Source organism: Daphnia pulex, chromosome 12 (assembly GCF_021134715.1).
Source record: "Daphnia pulex isolate KAP4 chromosome 12, ASM2113471v1".
NCBI lineage: Eukaryota > Metazoa > Arthropoda > Branchiopoda > Diplostraca > Daphniidae > Daphnia > Daphnia pulex.
This window is the reverse complement of record NC_060028.1, coordinates 1913696-1929140: the sequence shown is the minus strand read 5'-3', so window position 1 is coordinate 1929140 and position 15445 is coordinate 1913696. Positions and strand designations below refer to the sequence as shown.

Here is a 15445-nt window from a genome sequence, read left to right as displayed (position 1 = left end):
CAGATTTAGCCTTGGGAGCTTCTTAAATAGAATGTTTTCCCCTATAGACAATCACAATCGGCCGTCAGCTGACGAGCTTTGCTTCCTTCACAAAAGCCTTTTAAAAAGCGAGTAAATTATTTTCAGATTCGTTATTCAGATAAAAGTTGTCAGCATTTCTGACAAATTAAGAAAATTTGAAATCAGAAATGCAATTAAACAAAAATTGAAAATTGAAATCTGTTAGTGAGACAAAGGGGAAAAAGGTGGAGATCGTAAATCGATATTAACAAAAAGATTTGGATTTTGTTTATTGGACCCCTAGCGAAAAATGTTTAAATAATAAAAAAAATAAAAAATAAAATTGTAATTCTAATATTTGTAATTCTAAACATTTCTATGTCCGATGAAATCTAAACCGTAATACCGTATCAAAATGGTTCGAAACTCCCATCTCCTCTCATCGCGCCTTTTAGTTGTTTAAAAATTGCGCCCTTTTTCTTCCCTCCACTGCCTACCGCGCCATATCCGGTGGTGGTGAAAAATCCAACATTTTCTTCAACGGTTTCATCGAAACTTCTCGACAGTCGAACGCAGACGCAGTGTAAAGCACAGTACATTCCAGAACAATCCTCCGTCACCGAACGAAGTTTTTACTTATTCGTCGTTTTACAACATATTCAGGTATAATATTTTATTTATTTCTATGCAATTTTGTTCAGTAAAATTAGCTACTATGATGTGAAATTTTTTGTGTAACGAACAAAGGTGTTATATAAAGCTATTTTTCGTAAAAGTTTCTGCTCAGCCGAAACCACGTGCGTCACCAGGAGATAAAGATTGTGTAACGGTCGTTTTTTTTTCTAAGTGGCTTGAAATAAGAGTTGTTAATTACTGAAATAGTTCAGTGATATTCTGGCATCATTTTATAATAGTTTTACTGAAAATCTGTGTCTTAAAGCCTTAGCACTCTGAGAAATTCTTACTCTCATAATCGCTACTAGTTAACTCAACGTTTAAATTTTTTGTTTTATCTTTACAGAACATAATGGCTGTTAAGACTCCTGCTGTAGGAATTGATTTGGGAACAACTTACTCATGTGTTGGTGTATTCCAGCATGGTAAGGTTGAAATCATTGCCAATGATCAGGGTAATCGTACCACTCCTTCCTATGTGGCATTTTCCGATACTGAACGTCTCATTGGTGATGCTGCTAAGAACCAAGTTGCCATGAACCCCACCAACACAGTTTTCGATGCCAAGAGATTGATTGGACGTAGGTTTGAAGACACAGTAGTCCAGGCTGATATGAAACATTGGCCATTTGAAGTTATCAGCGATGGAGGCAAGCCAAAGATCCAAGTTGAGTACAAGAATGAAACGAAAAACTTCTTCCCCGAAGAGATCTCTTCCATGGTTTTGCTCAAGATGAAGGAAACTGCTGAAGCTTATCTAGGCAAGACTGTTGCCAATGCTGTTGTTACTGTCCCTGCTTATTTCAATGACTCCCAGCGTCAAGCCACCAAAGATGCTGGTACTATTGCTGGTCTCAATGTCCTTCGTATCATCAATGAACCTACTGCTGCTGCAATTGCTTATGGTTTAGATAAAAAGGTACTTTATGTTTAAATTTTTTCCCTTATTATAATTACTAACTTCTTCGTTGTCCATAGGTCGGTGGAGAACGCAATGTCCTCATTTTCGATCTCGGTGGTGGAACTTTCGATGTTTCAATCTTGACGATTGAAGATGGTATTTTCGAAGTCAAGTCTACTGCTGGAGATACTCATTTGGGTGGTGAAGATTTCGACAACCGTATGGTGAATCACTTTGTGCAAGAGTTCAAGCGTAAATACAAGAAGGACATGGCTACCAACAAACGTGCTCTTCGTCGCCTTCGAACAGCTTGCGAGAGAGCCAAGCGTACCCTTTCTTCATCTGCCCAAGCTAGCATCGAGATTGATTCTCTGTTCGAGGGAATTGATTTCTACACTAGGTATGTATTTTGTAGTTCTTTGTTGCTTTTACATTGTCTAATTCTGAGACTTTATAAGCATTACGAGGGCTCGTTTCGAAGAATTGAATGCCGACCTTTTCCGCTCTACCATGGAACCGGTTGAGAAGGCCATCCGTGACGCCAAGATGGACAAAGCCCAAATTCAAGACATTGTTCTCGTTGGTGGATCAACCCGTATTCCCAAAGTGCAAAAGCTGTTGCAAGACTTCTTCAACGGAAAGGAGCTGAACAAATCTATCAATCCCGATGAGGCTGTTGCTTATGGTGCCGCTGTTCAAGCTGCTATTCTCCAGGTAGGATTTAATTGATTTTGTGATATCATGAAATTGTTTCTAAAGTTTTCCTTTTAATTTCATAGGGAGATAAATCTGAGGCTGTCCAAGATCTTCTGCTTCTCGATGTTGCTCCTCTGTCTTTGGGTATTGAAACTGCTGGTGGTGTCATGACTGCTCTCATCAAGCGAAACACCACTATTCCTACCAAGCAGACCCAGACTTTCACCACCTATTCCGATAACCAGCCCGGAGTATTGATCCAGGTTTACGAAGGAGAGCGTGCAATGGTATACATAATTCTTAACCAAAATGCCAAGCAGTATGCTAATTAAACTTTTCTATTGCAGACCAAGGATAACAACCTTTTGGGTAAATTCGAACTCACTGCCATTCCACCTGCACCCCGTGGTGTTCCTCAGATCGAAGTTACTTTCGACATTGATGCGTAAGAAAAAAATCTTTGTATAAAACTTCGACAACTTTGGTTAATATTTTTGTTTTTTTCTTTTTTAGCAATGGTATCTTGAACGTTTCTGCTGCTGACAAGTCGACTGGTCGTGAAAACAAAATTACCATCACCAACGACAAGGGACGCTTGTCTAAGGAGGAGATTGAAAGAATGGTAAGAAACAAATTCTTCTAAATGTCTTGAATTTTATTCAATTCCTTTTTAAATAACAGGTGTCTGATGCCGAACGTTTCCGTTCCGAAGATGAGAAGCAGCGTGAGCGTGTGTCTGGCAAGAACGCTTTGGAGTCTTACTGCTTCAACATGAAGTCAACCGTCGAGGATGAGAAATTCAAGGACAAGCTCTCCGATGCCGACAAGACCACCATTTTGGACAAGTGCAACGAGGTCATCAAGTGGCTCGACGCTAATCAGCTGGCTGATAAGGAAGAGTTTGAACACAAGCAGAAGGAGATCGAACGTGTTTGCAATCCAATTGTCACCAAGTTGTATCAGGGAGCTGGAGGTGCTCCTCCCAATTTCTCGGCTGGTGGCGGAGCCGCTCCTGGTGCTGGTGCCCCTGGCGCTGGATCAGGATCCGGCCCAACCATCGAGGAGGTCGACTAATTGTCACGTATTTATCTGCAATTCCTAAATCGTTTTCCATCATAAGATTTAAAGTCATTACCATCAGTATTCATTCATATCAGAATACACAAGATAAATCAAGTCCCATGTTTCTTTTTGTTGAAATTGCATGTTAGCTGCACGAATTGCGTCATACAGCTGTTGACTTACCTTGGCAAGAAAAAGTTGGATGAGTCATTGATTACTGCTATGCGACGTCATAGCTCAACCTAGCTGATAGTGTTTAGAAAGGTTTTGCTATATCAACGCCATCTGTTACGGCTAATATTATAAAGTTACCTAAATCTTACAGCATTGGATTCGATATCTGCCACTTAAATATTAACCACGATTTCAGTTAGTCAAGTTAACGTATCGAGCTTCTATAAAGTACTCAAATTGGCTAGAATTTTCCAAAATTACGAGTTAGTAAATAAATAGTTAACTAATAGAGCTGACGAAAATCAGTGTTCAGAATTGTAATTAATTATATTCTACTTCCGTTTGACTTTTATTATGCTTCTATTGTTCAAAATAGTGAAGTATAGTTTTTAACTAGGAAAGCAGGTATCTTTCTTTCATTTCCGCCATTTTTTCCCATTCATATTTTGTATGGGGGAGGGTTGACGTGTTACGTAAATGCTGATGTCGGTGTCTGTTTTTAAAACCCCTTCCTTCGGTCCCTTTTTTCTGCGAAGCGCATGATCACATTTCTACGTCCACCCCTTCCTCTATGCTACCTCTTGGAAGGGGGAGTGGCTACCCTACATAGATTCCCCGTCCTTCTTTTGTTTCGATTATTTGATCGTCTAGCAAGAACCAGACCGGTCTGGCTTGACGCTCATAGCGGATCGTTGAAGTCGTCTCTCACATTTCTCTCTTCCTTTCCGTGCAGGCCTACGTGCGAGTGCGAACGTGACATCCACTAAAATAGAACATTCGTTCTCTCAAGAGACTCAACGTAAGACGTACAACTATTCTTCCTTTAACGGTTTTGCAGGTAGAATTCTACTAGTCATTCCATTCAAATAATATTAGTCGATATTAACTTTTATTTCTTTCTGCTCTAGAATGTGTCCCCTGTGGCCTTTGCACATTATCCTGCTTTACGTGCTGTGTGTGGCTCCGCTGTTATTGATGGCTCAGCACGTCCACGTCGCTCAATCGCATCAGCAGCTCAAAGAATTGAAAGTGGCATTCGCTCCGGAAATGAGCGAAAAGATGACAGAAGGCGACAGCAAAATGATTGAATTCCAATTGGGCAACATGCAGGATTTCGACGACAGATTTCTGGAGGTGGAAGTCAAGTCTATTCATCCGGAGATAGCCAGCATTCAATACGTGGGCAATTCAAACGATTTCTCGCCCAATACCAACTGGACTGGCAGTTTCAACTTAACGGCTAAATTTCTGGGTTATTCGCAAATAGTCGTCAAGTTGTGGGGAAACATTTCCACCAACAACCAGACCAAAGACAGAGAACTTGTTGCACAATCTCAACTGGGAAAAGTGGCTGTCGTTCGTCACCCAAGGGCCATCGACAAAGCTTTCATTTACACCATAGCAATTTTGGTGTCGGTGGCTTTCATCAATATGGGCTGCCTGTTGGATTTGGAGATTGTCAAGGCGACTCTGAAGAAACCCATTGGACCAGTTATTGGCTTTTGCTGTCAATACCTTTTCATGCCCTTGGTATAGCTATAATGTTTTTTAACTCATTTTAACTAGTTCGAAATTAATTTGCTATTTTGAAAATCCATATTTTAGTGTGCTTTCGGACTTGCCAAACTCCTTTTAGCCGACAATGTAGCGCTTCAGCTGGGATTGTTTGTTACCGGATGCAGCCCCGGAGGTGGAGGATCTAATTTGTGGACCTACATCCTTGGCGGAAATATTCATCTGAGCGTCACGATGACTTTCCTTAGTACTCTGGCAGCATTTGGTATGAAATACGTGCTTCGATTTTTTGAAATTTTATTCTAATTATTTTCACAAATGTGCAGCGATGATGCCGTTCTGGACCATGACACTTGGCCGTTTAATTTTTGCCGATGGACATATCGTTGTTCCTTACCGCAATATCGCTACGTTAGCGGGTGGGCTAGTGATTCCATTAATGGTGAGTAAATAACTAATTTCGATTGCTAAAGATACTGGCCAAAATACTGTTGTATTTAACTTCATGTTATAACTTTTTCCACTAGATTGGCTTAGCGATTCGCCGCTTTGCACCCAAGGTCGCATGTGTTTTAGCCCGGACACTGAAACCACTTGCTGGAATATTCGTTTGTGTCATTGCTATTTTTGGCATTTACACCAATTTATACATGTTCAAACTATTAGACACCAAGGTAAGCAAATGACAGATTGGGATTTATTTCAAAATGACAGAGCTGATATTATATAACTTTTTTAGGTGTTCTTATCCTCTTCATGTTTGGTGCTCCTTGGCTACGCTTTTGGTGGCACAATAGCCGCTATTATGCGTCAGTCTTGGCCTGATGCCCTCACTATTGCCATCGAAACAGGTATCCAGAACACTGGAATTGCCATTTTCATTTTGCGCGTTACTCTGGAACAACCCGAGGCCGACATCAACACGGTAGTTCCTGTCGCAGTTGCCATAATGACTCCGATCCCGCTAGTCATATTGTGGGTATTGCAGAAGTGTGTGTTATCACGCTTCGGAATATGTGTAAACAAAAGCTCAGAGTTGAATACCTGTCCGGTCACGCACTTGGAAGCTGGACAGCAAATCGACGGCAGTGGTGAGAAATTTCTCCCACTTGACAATGATGTACCTGCGAATGCCTATGGGACGGCGACGGCCAGTTAATAATCAAATTAGAATTTTCTTTAGCGTTGCTTGTAGTTTAGTAGATGTTAAGTTTCACAAATGCCATCAGCATCCGGTAGGATTTACCGTCTCAATTTGATGTTAGGGTTTTCATTGGGAGTTCAGATATATGTACATCAATTCACAATAAATTGGTTGGTGTATTGTGCTTGTTGTGTTTCTATCCTTTAACATTTGTTTGAAAATTTCAGGCTGCGGATGACTAAGTCTAATTTGAAGAATTTGCGTGACATCTTCACGTAAATACAATGCCGTGATGGAAAAAGTTCTTATTTAATAAATTTGGGTTAATTTTTTTCCCCTAGACATGATCAACATCCATTATCTTCAGTCCGAGGTTTTGATGGATGAGACTGTTCAATATCTGCACTTCTGCAGTGCAAACTTTTACTATCCAGATTTAGTTGAATCGGTTTGTTTCGACTGTAGGGATGTTATATTACATGGTAAGAAATATAGTTTGATTATTTCGTGACTTAGTAAGTTAGTTTTAAATTTTAAGCCAGAATTTATTAAAATTAAATTTTCCGCTTCCTTCAAAACTGAAAAAAGTAGTTTAAAAACCGGTCAGGTGTGGCGCTGACATCGTCTTTGAGATCAGTCGTGATAACACTGCGCAAGTGCGCATCTCAAGTATCTCCAGATTCAAAATCATATCCTTTTCAAAACAAAATGCATGTAAAATGTGCTGAAGAAAAATAATGTACTTGCGACGTCCAATCGATGTAACATTTTTGAAAACCATATTATCTTCATGACTTTGTGGAATTCCTGAGAAATTGAGATCAGCTAATGAAAGTAATGAAAATATTATAGGTTCATTTTCTGAAGTTGAGTTTAAATGAAATTATAATTTGACAGGATCAAAAGTAATTGTTTTTCGTGAATAATAAGTAATTACGATTTTGGCTGAAGTGTTGCAATTATACAATTAGCCAATAAGACCCAGATACTTCAGATCTTAATGACTGTCCATTTGTTTTTAACTTCTGATGAGCCCACTGATTTTAGATACTTTTCTTTCTAGATTATTTTATTGACAAAAACTAATACATGTGTGTATTCATTTTCATTTACAGGCATGCATTTGATTAAAGCGTCAAAATAAGTTTAACTTTCACCATGGACATCATCAACAAAGGTTTGAAGATTAATCTTCCCTATGTAAGCCTTCGATCTGCAATGATTCATGTTGTGGATGTTGGCAATGTTCAATTACCTGTTTCTTTAAAGGTAAGCAAACACACTACATACAATTTTAATTTATTATTTAATTGCTGGAATTTGTCACAGAACGCTGAGAAACTTCTGCAGAAGGCTAAACCAACTGTGTCTGGCTGTGGCTTCCACAGAAAAGAAGATATCTTAAGAAATTTATCCTGGCAAATTGATCGTACTAGTATATCCATTCCAAATTCATCAAAATTCCTTGAAAAAAATATTTCTGGGTGGATAAAACTGGTTCTCAGTCAGCATCAAATCAACGTCCAATACGCAGAGGTCAACTGTTCTCTCACGCGAATGAACCTTTACCGATCAGGTAGTCGCTACATCCGTCATTGCCATTTGAAGCAGGAGATAGGTACACTACTATTTCTTTATATATTTTTTGTTTTCACTTTTGTTTTAATATTGCTACTTTATTTAAATATAAGGGCATTTTGGTACCATCATCCTGCAAATTCCTGTGGAAAATGGCCATGAAGGTGGTGAATTGCAAGTTGAATCACAAATGATCCGAAATAGTCCTCTGGAAACATTGACGTTAGATCTCTCTTCAGGCAGTGACCAATCATTTTACGTCAACTTTTTGAACGTCAATTGTGTACATGAGATGAAGCCGTTAACCCGAGGATGGCGTATCGAATTAGCTTACAACATTTTGTGGAAACCAGAAGTAGCAACGTTAGTTTTACCGAACATTTCCTCCTTTCTTGTCACGTTGGTAAGCGCGTCGATTTTTTAAATAGATATATGTTTTTGATATTTCACGAGTTTCAATCGATTTCAGACAAAGATGGCGGTCGAGTTGCGCTCGTGGCAAGAAAAAATGTCCGAAGGCAAACCACCAAAGATCATGATTTTTGGATTGGATCATAATTACGATCCTGACTGTCATTCATTCTCAACGCTACTGGATCAGGATCGTCAGATGGCCCTTCTGTTAGGTTCTATCCCTTTCGTTAATGTTCACTTGGCCCGGCTTACAAGAAAAGTAACGGGTCTCCTTTGTTCTTCGCTTGAAAAATTTGAATGTGATGATGATGTGATGGAGTGTGATCCCATTTCCAGTAAAACATTGATCAGTAGTGCCACTGGACTGAAAGAAATGCGTGTTACCCATTCCGCCAGCCACTGGATAGGCATTGACAATTGTGCTGCCCAGTTTCATAATCTGGATATTGATACTCAAGCTCAGTTTGTCAAGCCTCTTTTTGAAAAGAACAGAAAACCCGATGAAGTGGAAAATCACAATCAAGATTCGAAAGACACCATCATAAGCCATTATTTTTATCAGTCCGCTCTCATTTTATGGCCCAAAAATGGATCTTTTTACATGGATATCCATCATCGACCCGATTACCTTTTGGATCAAATGGAACGTGGCGTATTGCCCAACCCACTGGCGATCGTACGTGCAATGATATCCCAGTCAAACTGTACAGAATTGATAATCTATCGCCTTCTCAATATCTGCCCATCGCTTAACGCAAAAACGGAGGCTCTCCAACTACTCAAGTTAATGGCAGACAAATCCATCGGTGTACCTTCTGAAGACGCTGCTGTCCTGATTAGCGAAGTTGAATGCAAGTTAATTGGATGGCCCGATTGTGAAGACGCCATTAACAAGCTGCTGACATGTAAACCGTACCAGCAACTGTGCCATTTTGCGACGCTAGCCAAGCAGCTGTTCTTCCGGAACTGCATCAGCGGTTTCCTAAGTGTAGCAAATCAGACTTGGAATTTCTTAATGGAACAATTTAGAACAACTGGTAATTTTAACAACCACAACGCACTCATTTCTTGCATTCAAATGTCCGTTTGTATCGAGGAACAATCTAAGCTTGTGAATCCGTCGAAATCGGAGCAATTTTTATCGTGCTTTGTAAAGTTGCCACTAATTGAGCAGTGCCACATTATCATCGACCTCAAGGACATCTACCACAAGAATGCTACCGGCCAACATTTTTACTTGAGTCTTTGCAGATTTGTCGCCGTCACCTTTAACACCTCATCGTGTAAGAAATCGAACATTACCGACTGTGTGGTGGACCTTCTTCGGTGTTTCCTTGTACTTGATCGCCATCCTGTGAATATCGCAGACATCTTCATTGAAAACGTCTGCCGACCAAATTCGTGCGAAAACAATCACTTGCTAGAAAAGCTCGTCGCATCACTGCACAACTTAAATCTGAATACCAGAATGACGAACCAACTTTTAGACTCCCGAATTGCCGAATTGAGTCTACTCCGTAAACCGGAATTCACGTGGAGTATGAAAGACGTCAAATTTCCCGATGCCGATAAGTATCCTCAAATCGTGGAATTTTTAGAATCAGCCAGGAAAGACGCGACCATCAAGCTTGGTTCGATCGGAAGCATTCAACAGGCCAAAGATTTTAACGTTTATTACTTCGGAGTCATGGAGGAGTGTGTGGAACGAGGATACAGCGCTATGGCGGAGCCTTTGAAAAAAGGCAAGACTATTTCTTGTGTGATTGTGAAAACCCGCCACTTGCACATGGCTCTCGTCCAACAATTTGAAGCCAAAATGGAAGAGCTGAAACGACTTGAGCGACTTCGTGCCTTTTATGAAACTTCGCATCCGTCCTACGTTGAGTCTGAATTGGGTGGATCAACTTCTCAACCTCAATCTTTAGGTGCGTCCTACGGGAAAACAAAGGCCGCCAATCCATTATTGCGCATCAAATTTAAGACACCGAAGAAGAAGAAAAAGTGAATATTGTTTAATGTTGGAGTTAATCACTAAAGTGAAGACGTTCCCTTTTTTTAAGTTTTATCATTCAAGAAACGTTCACTTTCTTTTTTTTTAACATGTTTAATTTCTCAAAATACATGACTTAGAACTGTGAAATGGAGTTCTTTAGTTGGAGAAATGGAGACATGACGTAACGTTGGACATTTTCGTAATTCAAATTGTTATAATCCATCGCTTAATTATTTCATTATCCATTATTTTTGGCCAAAGATGTAGGTACACCTCTCCATTGCGTAACGTAACGTACAATGCATCAGGGACCATTTCGAGATCCGATTATTCATTGTCAACTTTGGTGGTAGTTCGATTCAGATCGAATTTCGCGTCGATTTACCTTCAAACTATGTGGTAAAGAGAATTAGACCGTGGAATCTGTCTGACATTTATCTATTAAGCAATATTTTTAAATTTTTCAGTCCCATTCGATTATTACACCAAAAGTTGCCTATCATCTATCAATCGACTAAACCGCAGTATAGGTTACCTAATTTTCTAAAGGTGTATAGGTTTTCTCTTTTGTTTCGCTTGTCCCTGTTAAATATGCGTATTTACTTTCACCTCGAAATGGCATACAATTGGAAAGTGACATTGACAGTCACCATCACCGCGAGAGTGCAATTTAATGTTTAAAGAAACGATAATTACTCTGATCGAACAAACCGCTGTAGATTTCCTTGTGTCATAATTGCTTTTGCAATTTGTATTGCGGTTTTACACTAGTTGTATGTGGGTCTATTACAAGATTTGCATACAGTATATAAAGGCGACTTTTCAAACTCAAGTCACAACTCATTCGAGACTTTTTTAAGCCTGCAAAAAGCAGCTTCTTAGTAAATATTAATTTCCGAATTCTAATACTCTTTTAGCATTCTCCTAGTTACAATGGCCGTTTTTAAGGTATGCCACATTTTCTTCGCTGTAAAGTCTATAGTGTGTGATTATCTTTTTCGTTTAAATTAAACATTTCTTTTTGTAGATCGCCTTGTTCGTCGCTCTGGCTCTGATCGTCGTGGCTTACGCCGAGGATTCCTCCGCGGATTTGAAGTCTTCCGAGGCAAGGTACAATGGATACCAAAACTACAATAGTTATGGTAGTGGATACGGATATGGAGGTATGCTATGATTCCTTATGTGCCATTTTTCGTCAATAATACATTTATACATAACATTTAAAAAATATGATTAACGAATTAATACGAATTAAATTTTAATCAGGTCGTTACAGAGGGCAAAACTACGGATATGGTAACAACAACTACGGCTATCGCAACAACTACGGCTATCGCAACAACTATGGCTATAACAACTATGGCTATAACAACCAGGGCTACAACAATTATGGCTACAATAACGGAAACGGTTATAGATATAGTTCGCCTTATTACTACTAACGTACACCCTCCACTTTTAAAAGAAAAACAGTTCATTATATTATATGAAGGTTTATTACACTGTAGTTCATGCACAGTTTAAGTAAAATACTGCTGAAATCAAGAACACAATACACACGCATTACACAGCATTTACTGAATCATTTTTATTTCTCCCGAAAAATTATTAGAAATTATCTCTTATCCCAACTACGAAAAACTGATCGAGTCGGTGGCGGCGGCCAAATTGTCACGTGATATTGAGCAACCAGTCAGATTTGCGCATGCGCAAACTAGATCACGCCATCTATCTTCACCGGCCAATAGCAGGGCTATTGTTGTCTTGTCATCTGCGTCATTCCCTCGTGCTTCATAACGAGGATTAACTGGGGAAAAGGCATCATGAGTAATTATTCGGATGAGATTAGTGATACTGAAAAGCTACCAGAAAAGAAACCAAAATAACAATAAAATTATGTCACAAAGAAAAGAAAAAACTTAAGAAACAGATTGAATATGACAAACAAATGGATGTCATCAGTCGAAAAGGAGGTCTGGGGCATAGTGAATTGGAAGACAACTTTTCCATATCTCAAGTTCAGCAATCTGAAAATAAGTTGGCTCAGTTGGAGAATGCTGTTGATATTAAGATTGAAAACTTAGAACTTAAAAAACGTATCGGGAAAAGGCAAGAGTTTATTTACAAATGCCAGTCTTCTATAATCACTCAAGGCAGAAGATATGGACTTGTTGGGCCTAATGGGTAAGTGACTTATTTAAAAATGTCTTGTGCCATGAGTAATTTATATTCTAAAATGTTTCACAGGTTAACTCTGTTACGTCATATTGCTTCCATAGCTCTGAAGATTCTTCCTTCAATTGCTGTTTTGGTGTGTGCGCAATAAGTAGTCACAGATGATACACCAGCAGTGAGCAGTCTGAAAGCTGACAACAAGAGAATAGCATTACTGGAAAAAGCTTACAAAGCTTGAGAAAGAGCAGCAAAAAGGAAATCTGAAGGTACATTGTTATTCATCGATAACATACTTACATTTTTCCTTATCAACCTTTTTTATTTTCATTTTACAGGCCACTGAAGGATTAAGCCAAGTTTATGAGGAATTGCGGGCCATTATTGGTGGCGATGCAGCTGAGCCCAAAGCTTGACGAATCTTATCAGGTCTTGGCTCTTGGGTTCACTGCTGAGATGCAGAACCGACCCACCAAAAATTTTAGCGGCGGTTGGCGGATGCGTGTCTCCTTTGGCAGAGTACTTTATTTGGAGCCTACTCTTCTAATGTTGGTTAAACCTACCAGTCATTTAGATTTGAATGCTGTCATTTGGTTGGACAATTATTTACTTGGTAATTAATTGTTAAATAATTAGTATCAAATAGGCCAAAAGTAATCATAATTTGTGTATTAAACAGGCTGGAAGAAAACTGATCATTGTATATCTCACGACCAATCTATCTTAGATACAGATATTATTCACTTGGACATGGAAAAACGTTGTTGGGTTTTCAGCACCATACTGTTCCCATCTGTCTGATCCCTCTACTATGAAAATCATCTCTACTAATCAGACATTACAAGGAGATACCAGTAAACATACAGACTTTTCTGTTTGTTACGCCCACTACGACCAGCAGTAATGACGTAAAATTATATAATAGTAGATGGTGATTAATTAATCAAATTTGCCCTTGAACCATTTATGACTCAGAATTAGGTGCTTTCAGCAGTGTGAAGTGAATTTGCTGTCACATCATGCTTCTTTTCCTGATGACTTGAAAGCAACATTGCACTAAAAAAGGTAAAAGTTTGCCACGGTTTTCTTCTAGAAGCATTTAATAGAACCAAACTATTTCTGTGAGTATTTCAGAAATATGCTGATGGCTGCACCAATAACTTCCACATATTCTTCTGTGTTCATTGATCAGCCTTAATGGGATATGGGAGCAGGAGCACCTATTGAAATCCCCCTTCCACTAAGTTACCCTAGCCCTGTTAAGGTAAGGTTACTGGATCACACTAAATTAGTGGTGGCTTTGTGGAAAGTTTTGTATGACGATCGACTTCATTTGCTTTGCCCATCGTTGTTTGCTTCCCGAATTTTCCCCTTGTGCTCTAGTTACCCTCATTGCCCCTGGTTTTGCAAACGCGCTCTACAGATAGATAAACCACAAATCCCCTTTCCCTTGCAAGGGCAAAAGAAGAATAGATCCTTGTTGTTTAGTTCAAATCTTCGAACTTATGCCAAAATTTTACCGTTTTTTTTTCCGTTCGAGTAACTTAATGGGTTAAAAAATTTATGTGTGTGAAAGTCACATCCTCCAATGCCTTTCCATCTCAGAGAGATTTAATATTGTTACCAATCAAGCTTTGTTTTCCGTGAACGTAGAAACAGTTGGCAGTGACATCCACTATCATTTCTGGAATTCGTGGGATTTGATTTCAATGAACAGATCAGGTTAGATACTTAGATTGTGTAGAATTTTGTTTTATTCCTGCACTGCTAGAAACTTTTGAAAATTTGCGGTAGATTCATTAAAGTGTTGCAGCTCCCAATATCGAATAGAATCTCCCGAAGTTCGTCATAAGACCTTTGCTACATTTTACCGCGATCGCTTTCCCTGTGCATTTCAATTGTCAATTGACGAAATGAGTTAAAAACTGTGCCATTCACCGGTGACGGCGAAGTGAATGCTTTGTCTCAATTAATAACCGAAATTAAAGTTGCGACACAATTGATTGTTACTTATTGTCTTTGTTTTTGTTTTCAAGGATCAAGGACTGACGCCGATTGTATAATCGCCCCTTCAGGTTTGGAGTTTCGAGCTGTAGCCGTTTGTGGTTGCATGGTGTGCTAGCGGCTTCTTTTCGTGCTGACGGGTTATCATGATTTGGTGAGTAGATGAGGCGTAAGTCTCGAGCTCTTCTAGACCTTTGTTATTGTTTGTTATATCAATCGAGTGTCAACGAGCTAGGGCGGGAACATCTTCACGTTAGTTTTAAATGCTCTTCTTTCCATTTCTTATTTTTAGCGCTAGGTGGCTACACCGTAGTCTTTATTATTTTTCAGCTGTCAGTTTCGATTATTTTAATAAACATCTCTAAAGACATTCGCGATCTACTCCAAATTTCATGGGGATCACGAATGTCTGGTTCGATTTGAAGACAGCACAACAGTTGAGGAGCTATTGCTTACTTCCGGTATACTTCCGGAACATTTGCATGAAACCGGAAAGTGAACTTTGTTCTTTGTAGTTTGTACAGTTGTCAGTATTGCTAGCTAGGATTTAAGCAAATAAAAGTGCACTGTTTGTTGACTGTTGAATCAAATAACCTGATCAATGTTACCTATTTGCAAGTTTCATTGTCATGTCAATTTATATGAATTATTTTCTCTTTATTCAGGTAATGCAGAGGAGACGTTGAAAAGATGGACTCCACGTTCGGCCTATCTTCCATCATCTTCCCCCTTATTCCAAAGGTTCGGCGGTGCGCGGATCATCATTTGTTGTTGGTAACATGTTTTCGTTAGTTAACCCGTTGGCTGCCACGCCTTTGTTCTCCCCTGTGTTAGCTCCTTAGCACGGGCCGCGCTGTTCGGTCTCGTGGTTTACATGCCGCGGGGTCGTACAGTCGCACCAGCCCCAGATTCGCCGAAAGGCGCCTGTTAGGCAGTGCACCATAGGGACTTCCCCCTTGTCGATACGGTGATGGATTCTAGAGGCGTGCATTCCATCTTCTCCTGTCACCGTGTCAGCCCGGACTTGTCAGCAATGGCAAGTCCCTCCTTGGTCATGGATCCTTCAGACATGTCTCGTAGTGAGTAGAGAACAACCTACGGGTTGTATGGCGTGGCA

General features: G+C 39.6%; 4 protein-coding genes and 1 long non-coding RNA gene across 9 annotated transcripts; all 5 read left to right on the top strand.

Moving 5' to 3' along the window:
• The first annotated feature begins 523 nt into the window (after positions 1-523).
• On the top strand, positions 524-3449 carry LOC124209347 (heat shock 70 kDa protein cognate 4). Its single transcript, XM_046607289.1, has 8 exons — positions 524-663; positions 1022-1594; positions 1654-1976; positions 2035-2290; positions 2356-2559; positions 2620-2717; positions 2786-2894; positions 2954-3449. Exons 2-8 carry the CDS (start codon positions 1028-1030, stop codon positions 3344-3346), a joined length of 1950 nt encoding a protein of 649 aa, XP_046463245.1. The 5' UTR covers positions 524-663; positions 1022-1027; the 3' UTR covers positions 3347-3449.
• A 633-nt stretch (positions 3450-4082) lies between these two features.
• LOC124209348 (ileal sodium/bile acid cotransporter-like) lies at positions 4083-6351 on the top strand. Of its 2 annotated transcripts, none has more exons than XM_046607292.1 (6): positions 4083-4346; positions 4417-5038; positions 5114-5288; positions 5350-5465; positions 5551-5697; positions 5763-6351. In XM_046607292.1, exons 2-6 carry the CDS (start codon positions 4418-4420, stop codon positions 6180-6182), a joined length of 1479 nt encoding a protein of 492 aa, XP_046463248.1. In that variant the 5' UTR covers positions 4083-4346; position 4417; the 3' UTR covers positions 6183-6351. The 2 variants fall into 2 exon arrangements, with proteins under 2 accessions (XP_046463248.1, XP_046463246.1); XM_046607290.1 differs by having other exon boundaries at positions 4084-4307.
• A 435-nt stretch (positions 6352-6786) lies between these two features.
• Positions 6787-11725, top strand: LOC124209346. 4 transcript variants are annotated; one of them, XM_046607288.1, is made up of 10 exons: positions 6787-7001; positions 7065-7072; positions 7283-7436; positions 7497-7785; positions 7859-7909; positions 7985-8148; positions 8215-10351; positions 10414-11100; positions 11180-11315; positions 11419-11725. In XM_046607288.1, exons 3-7 carry the CDS (start codon positions 7326-7328, stop codon positions 10162-10164), a joined length of 2565 nt encoding a protein of 854 aa, XP_046463244.1. In that variant the 5' UTR covers positions 6787-7001; positions 7065-7072; positions 7283-7325; the 3' UTR covers positions 10165-10351; positions 10414-11100; positions 11180-11315; positions 11419-11725. The 4 variants fall into 4 exon arrangements, with proteins under 4 accessions (XP_046463244.1, XP_046463243.1, XP_046463241.1 ...); XM_046607287.1 differs by having other exon boundaries at positions 7859-8148; XM_046607285.1 differs by lacking the exon at positions 7065-7072 and having other exon boundaries at positions 7859-8148.
• LOC124209023 (glycine-rich protein HC1-like) lies at positions 11086-11594 on the top strand. Its single transcript, XM_046606893.1, has 3 exons — positions 11086-11100; positions 11180-11315; positions 11419-11594. Exons 1-3 carry the CDS (start codon positions 11086-11088, stop codon positions 11592-11594), a joined length of 327 nt encoding a protein of 108 aa, XP_046462849.1.
• A 230-nt stretch (positions 11726-11955) lies between the features above and the next one.
• LOC124209345 lies at positions 11956-15171 on the top strand. Its single transcript, XR_006880884.1, has 8 exons — positions 11956-12336; positions 12400-12593; positions 12663-12937; positions 13004-13224; positions 13300-13389; positions 13459-13588; positions 14361-14482; positions 14994-15171. It is a non-coding gene; the product is annotated as an uncharacterized LOC124209345 (long non-coding RNA).
• The last annotated feature ends 274 nt before the right edge of the window (positions 15172-15445 follow it).

What these genes read in the sequence shown, in the direction of transcription:
- LOC124209347 (XM_046607289.1), top strand. Translation starts at nt 1,028, where the DNA reads ATGGCTGTTAAGACTCCTGCTGTAGGAATTGATTTGGGAACAACTTAC. An exon ending in GGAATTGATTTCTACACTAG is followed by an intron (nt 1,977 to 2,034) that starts GTATGTATTTTG and finishes AGACTTTATAAG; the next exon opens with CATTACGAGGGCTCGTTTCG. An exon ending in ACGAAGGAGAGCGTGCAATG is followed by an intron (nt 2,560 to 2,619) that starts GTATACATAATT and finishes TTTCTATTGCAG; the next exon opens with ACCAAGGATAACAACCTTTT.
- LOC124209348 (XM_046607292.1), top strand. Translation starts at nt 4,418, where the DNA reads ATGTGTCCCCTGTGGCCTTTGCACATTATCCTGCTTTACGTGCTGTGT. An exon ending in AATACCTTTTCATGCCCTTG is followed by an intron (nt 5,039 to 5,113) that starts GTATAGCTATAA and finishes TCCATATTTTAG; the next exon opens with TGTGCTTTCGGACTTGCCAA. An exon ending in GGCTAGTGATTCCATTAATG is followed by an intron (nt 5,466 to 5,550) that starts GTGAGTAAATAA and finishes TTTTTCCACTAG; the next exon opens with ATTGGCTTAGCGATTCGCCG.
- LOC124209346 (XM_046607285.1), top strand. Translation starts at nt 7,326, where the DNA reads ATGGACATCATCAACAAAGGTTTGAAGATTAATCTTCCCTATGTAAGC. An exon ending in CCATTTGAAGCAGGAGATAG is followed by an intron (nt 7,786 to 7,858) that starts GTACACTACTAT and finishes TTTAAATATAAG; the next exon opens with GGCATTTTGGTACCATCATC. An exon ending in CCTCCTTTCTTGTCACGTTG is followed by an intron (nt 8,149 to 8,214) that starts GTAAGCGCGTCG and finishes AATCGATTTCAG; the next exon opens with ACAAAGATGGCGGTCGAGTT.
- LOC124209023 (XM_046606893.1), top strand. An exon ending in TAGTGGATACGGATATGGAG is followed by an intron (nt 11,316 to 11,418) that starts GTATGCTATGAT and finishes AATTTTAATCAG; the next exon opens with GTCGTTACAGAGGGCAAAAC.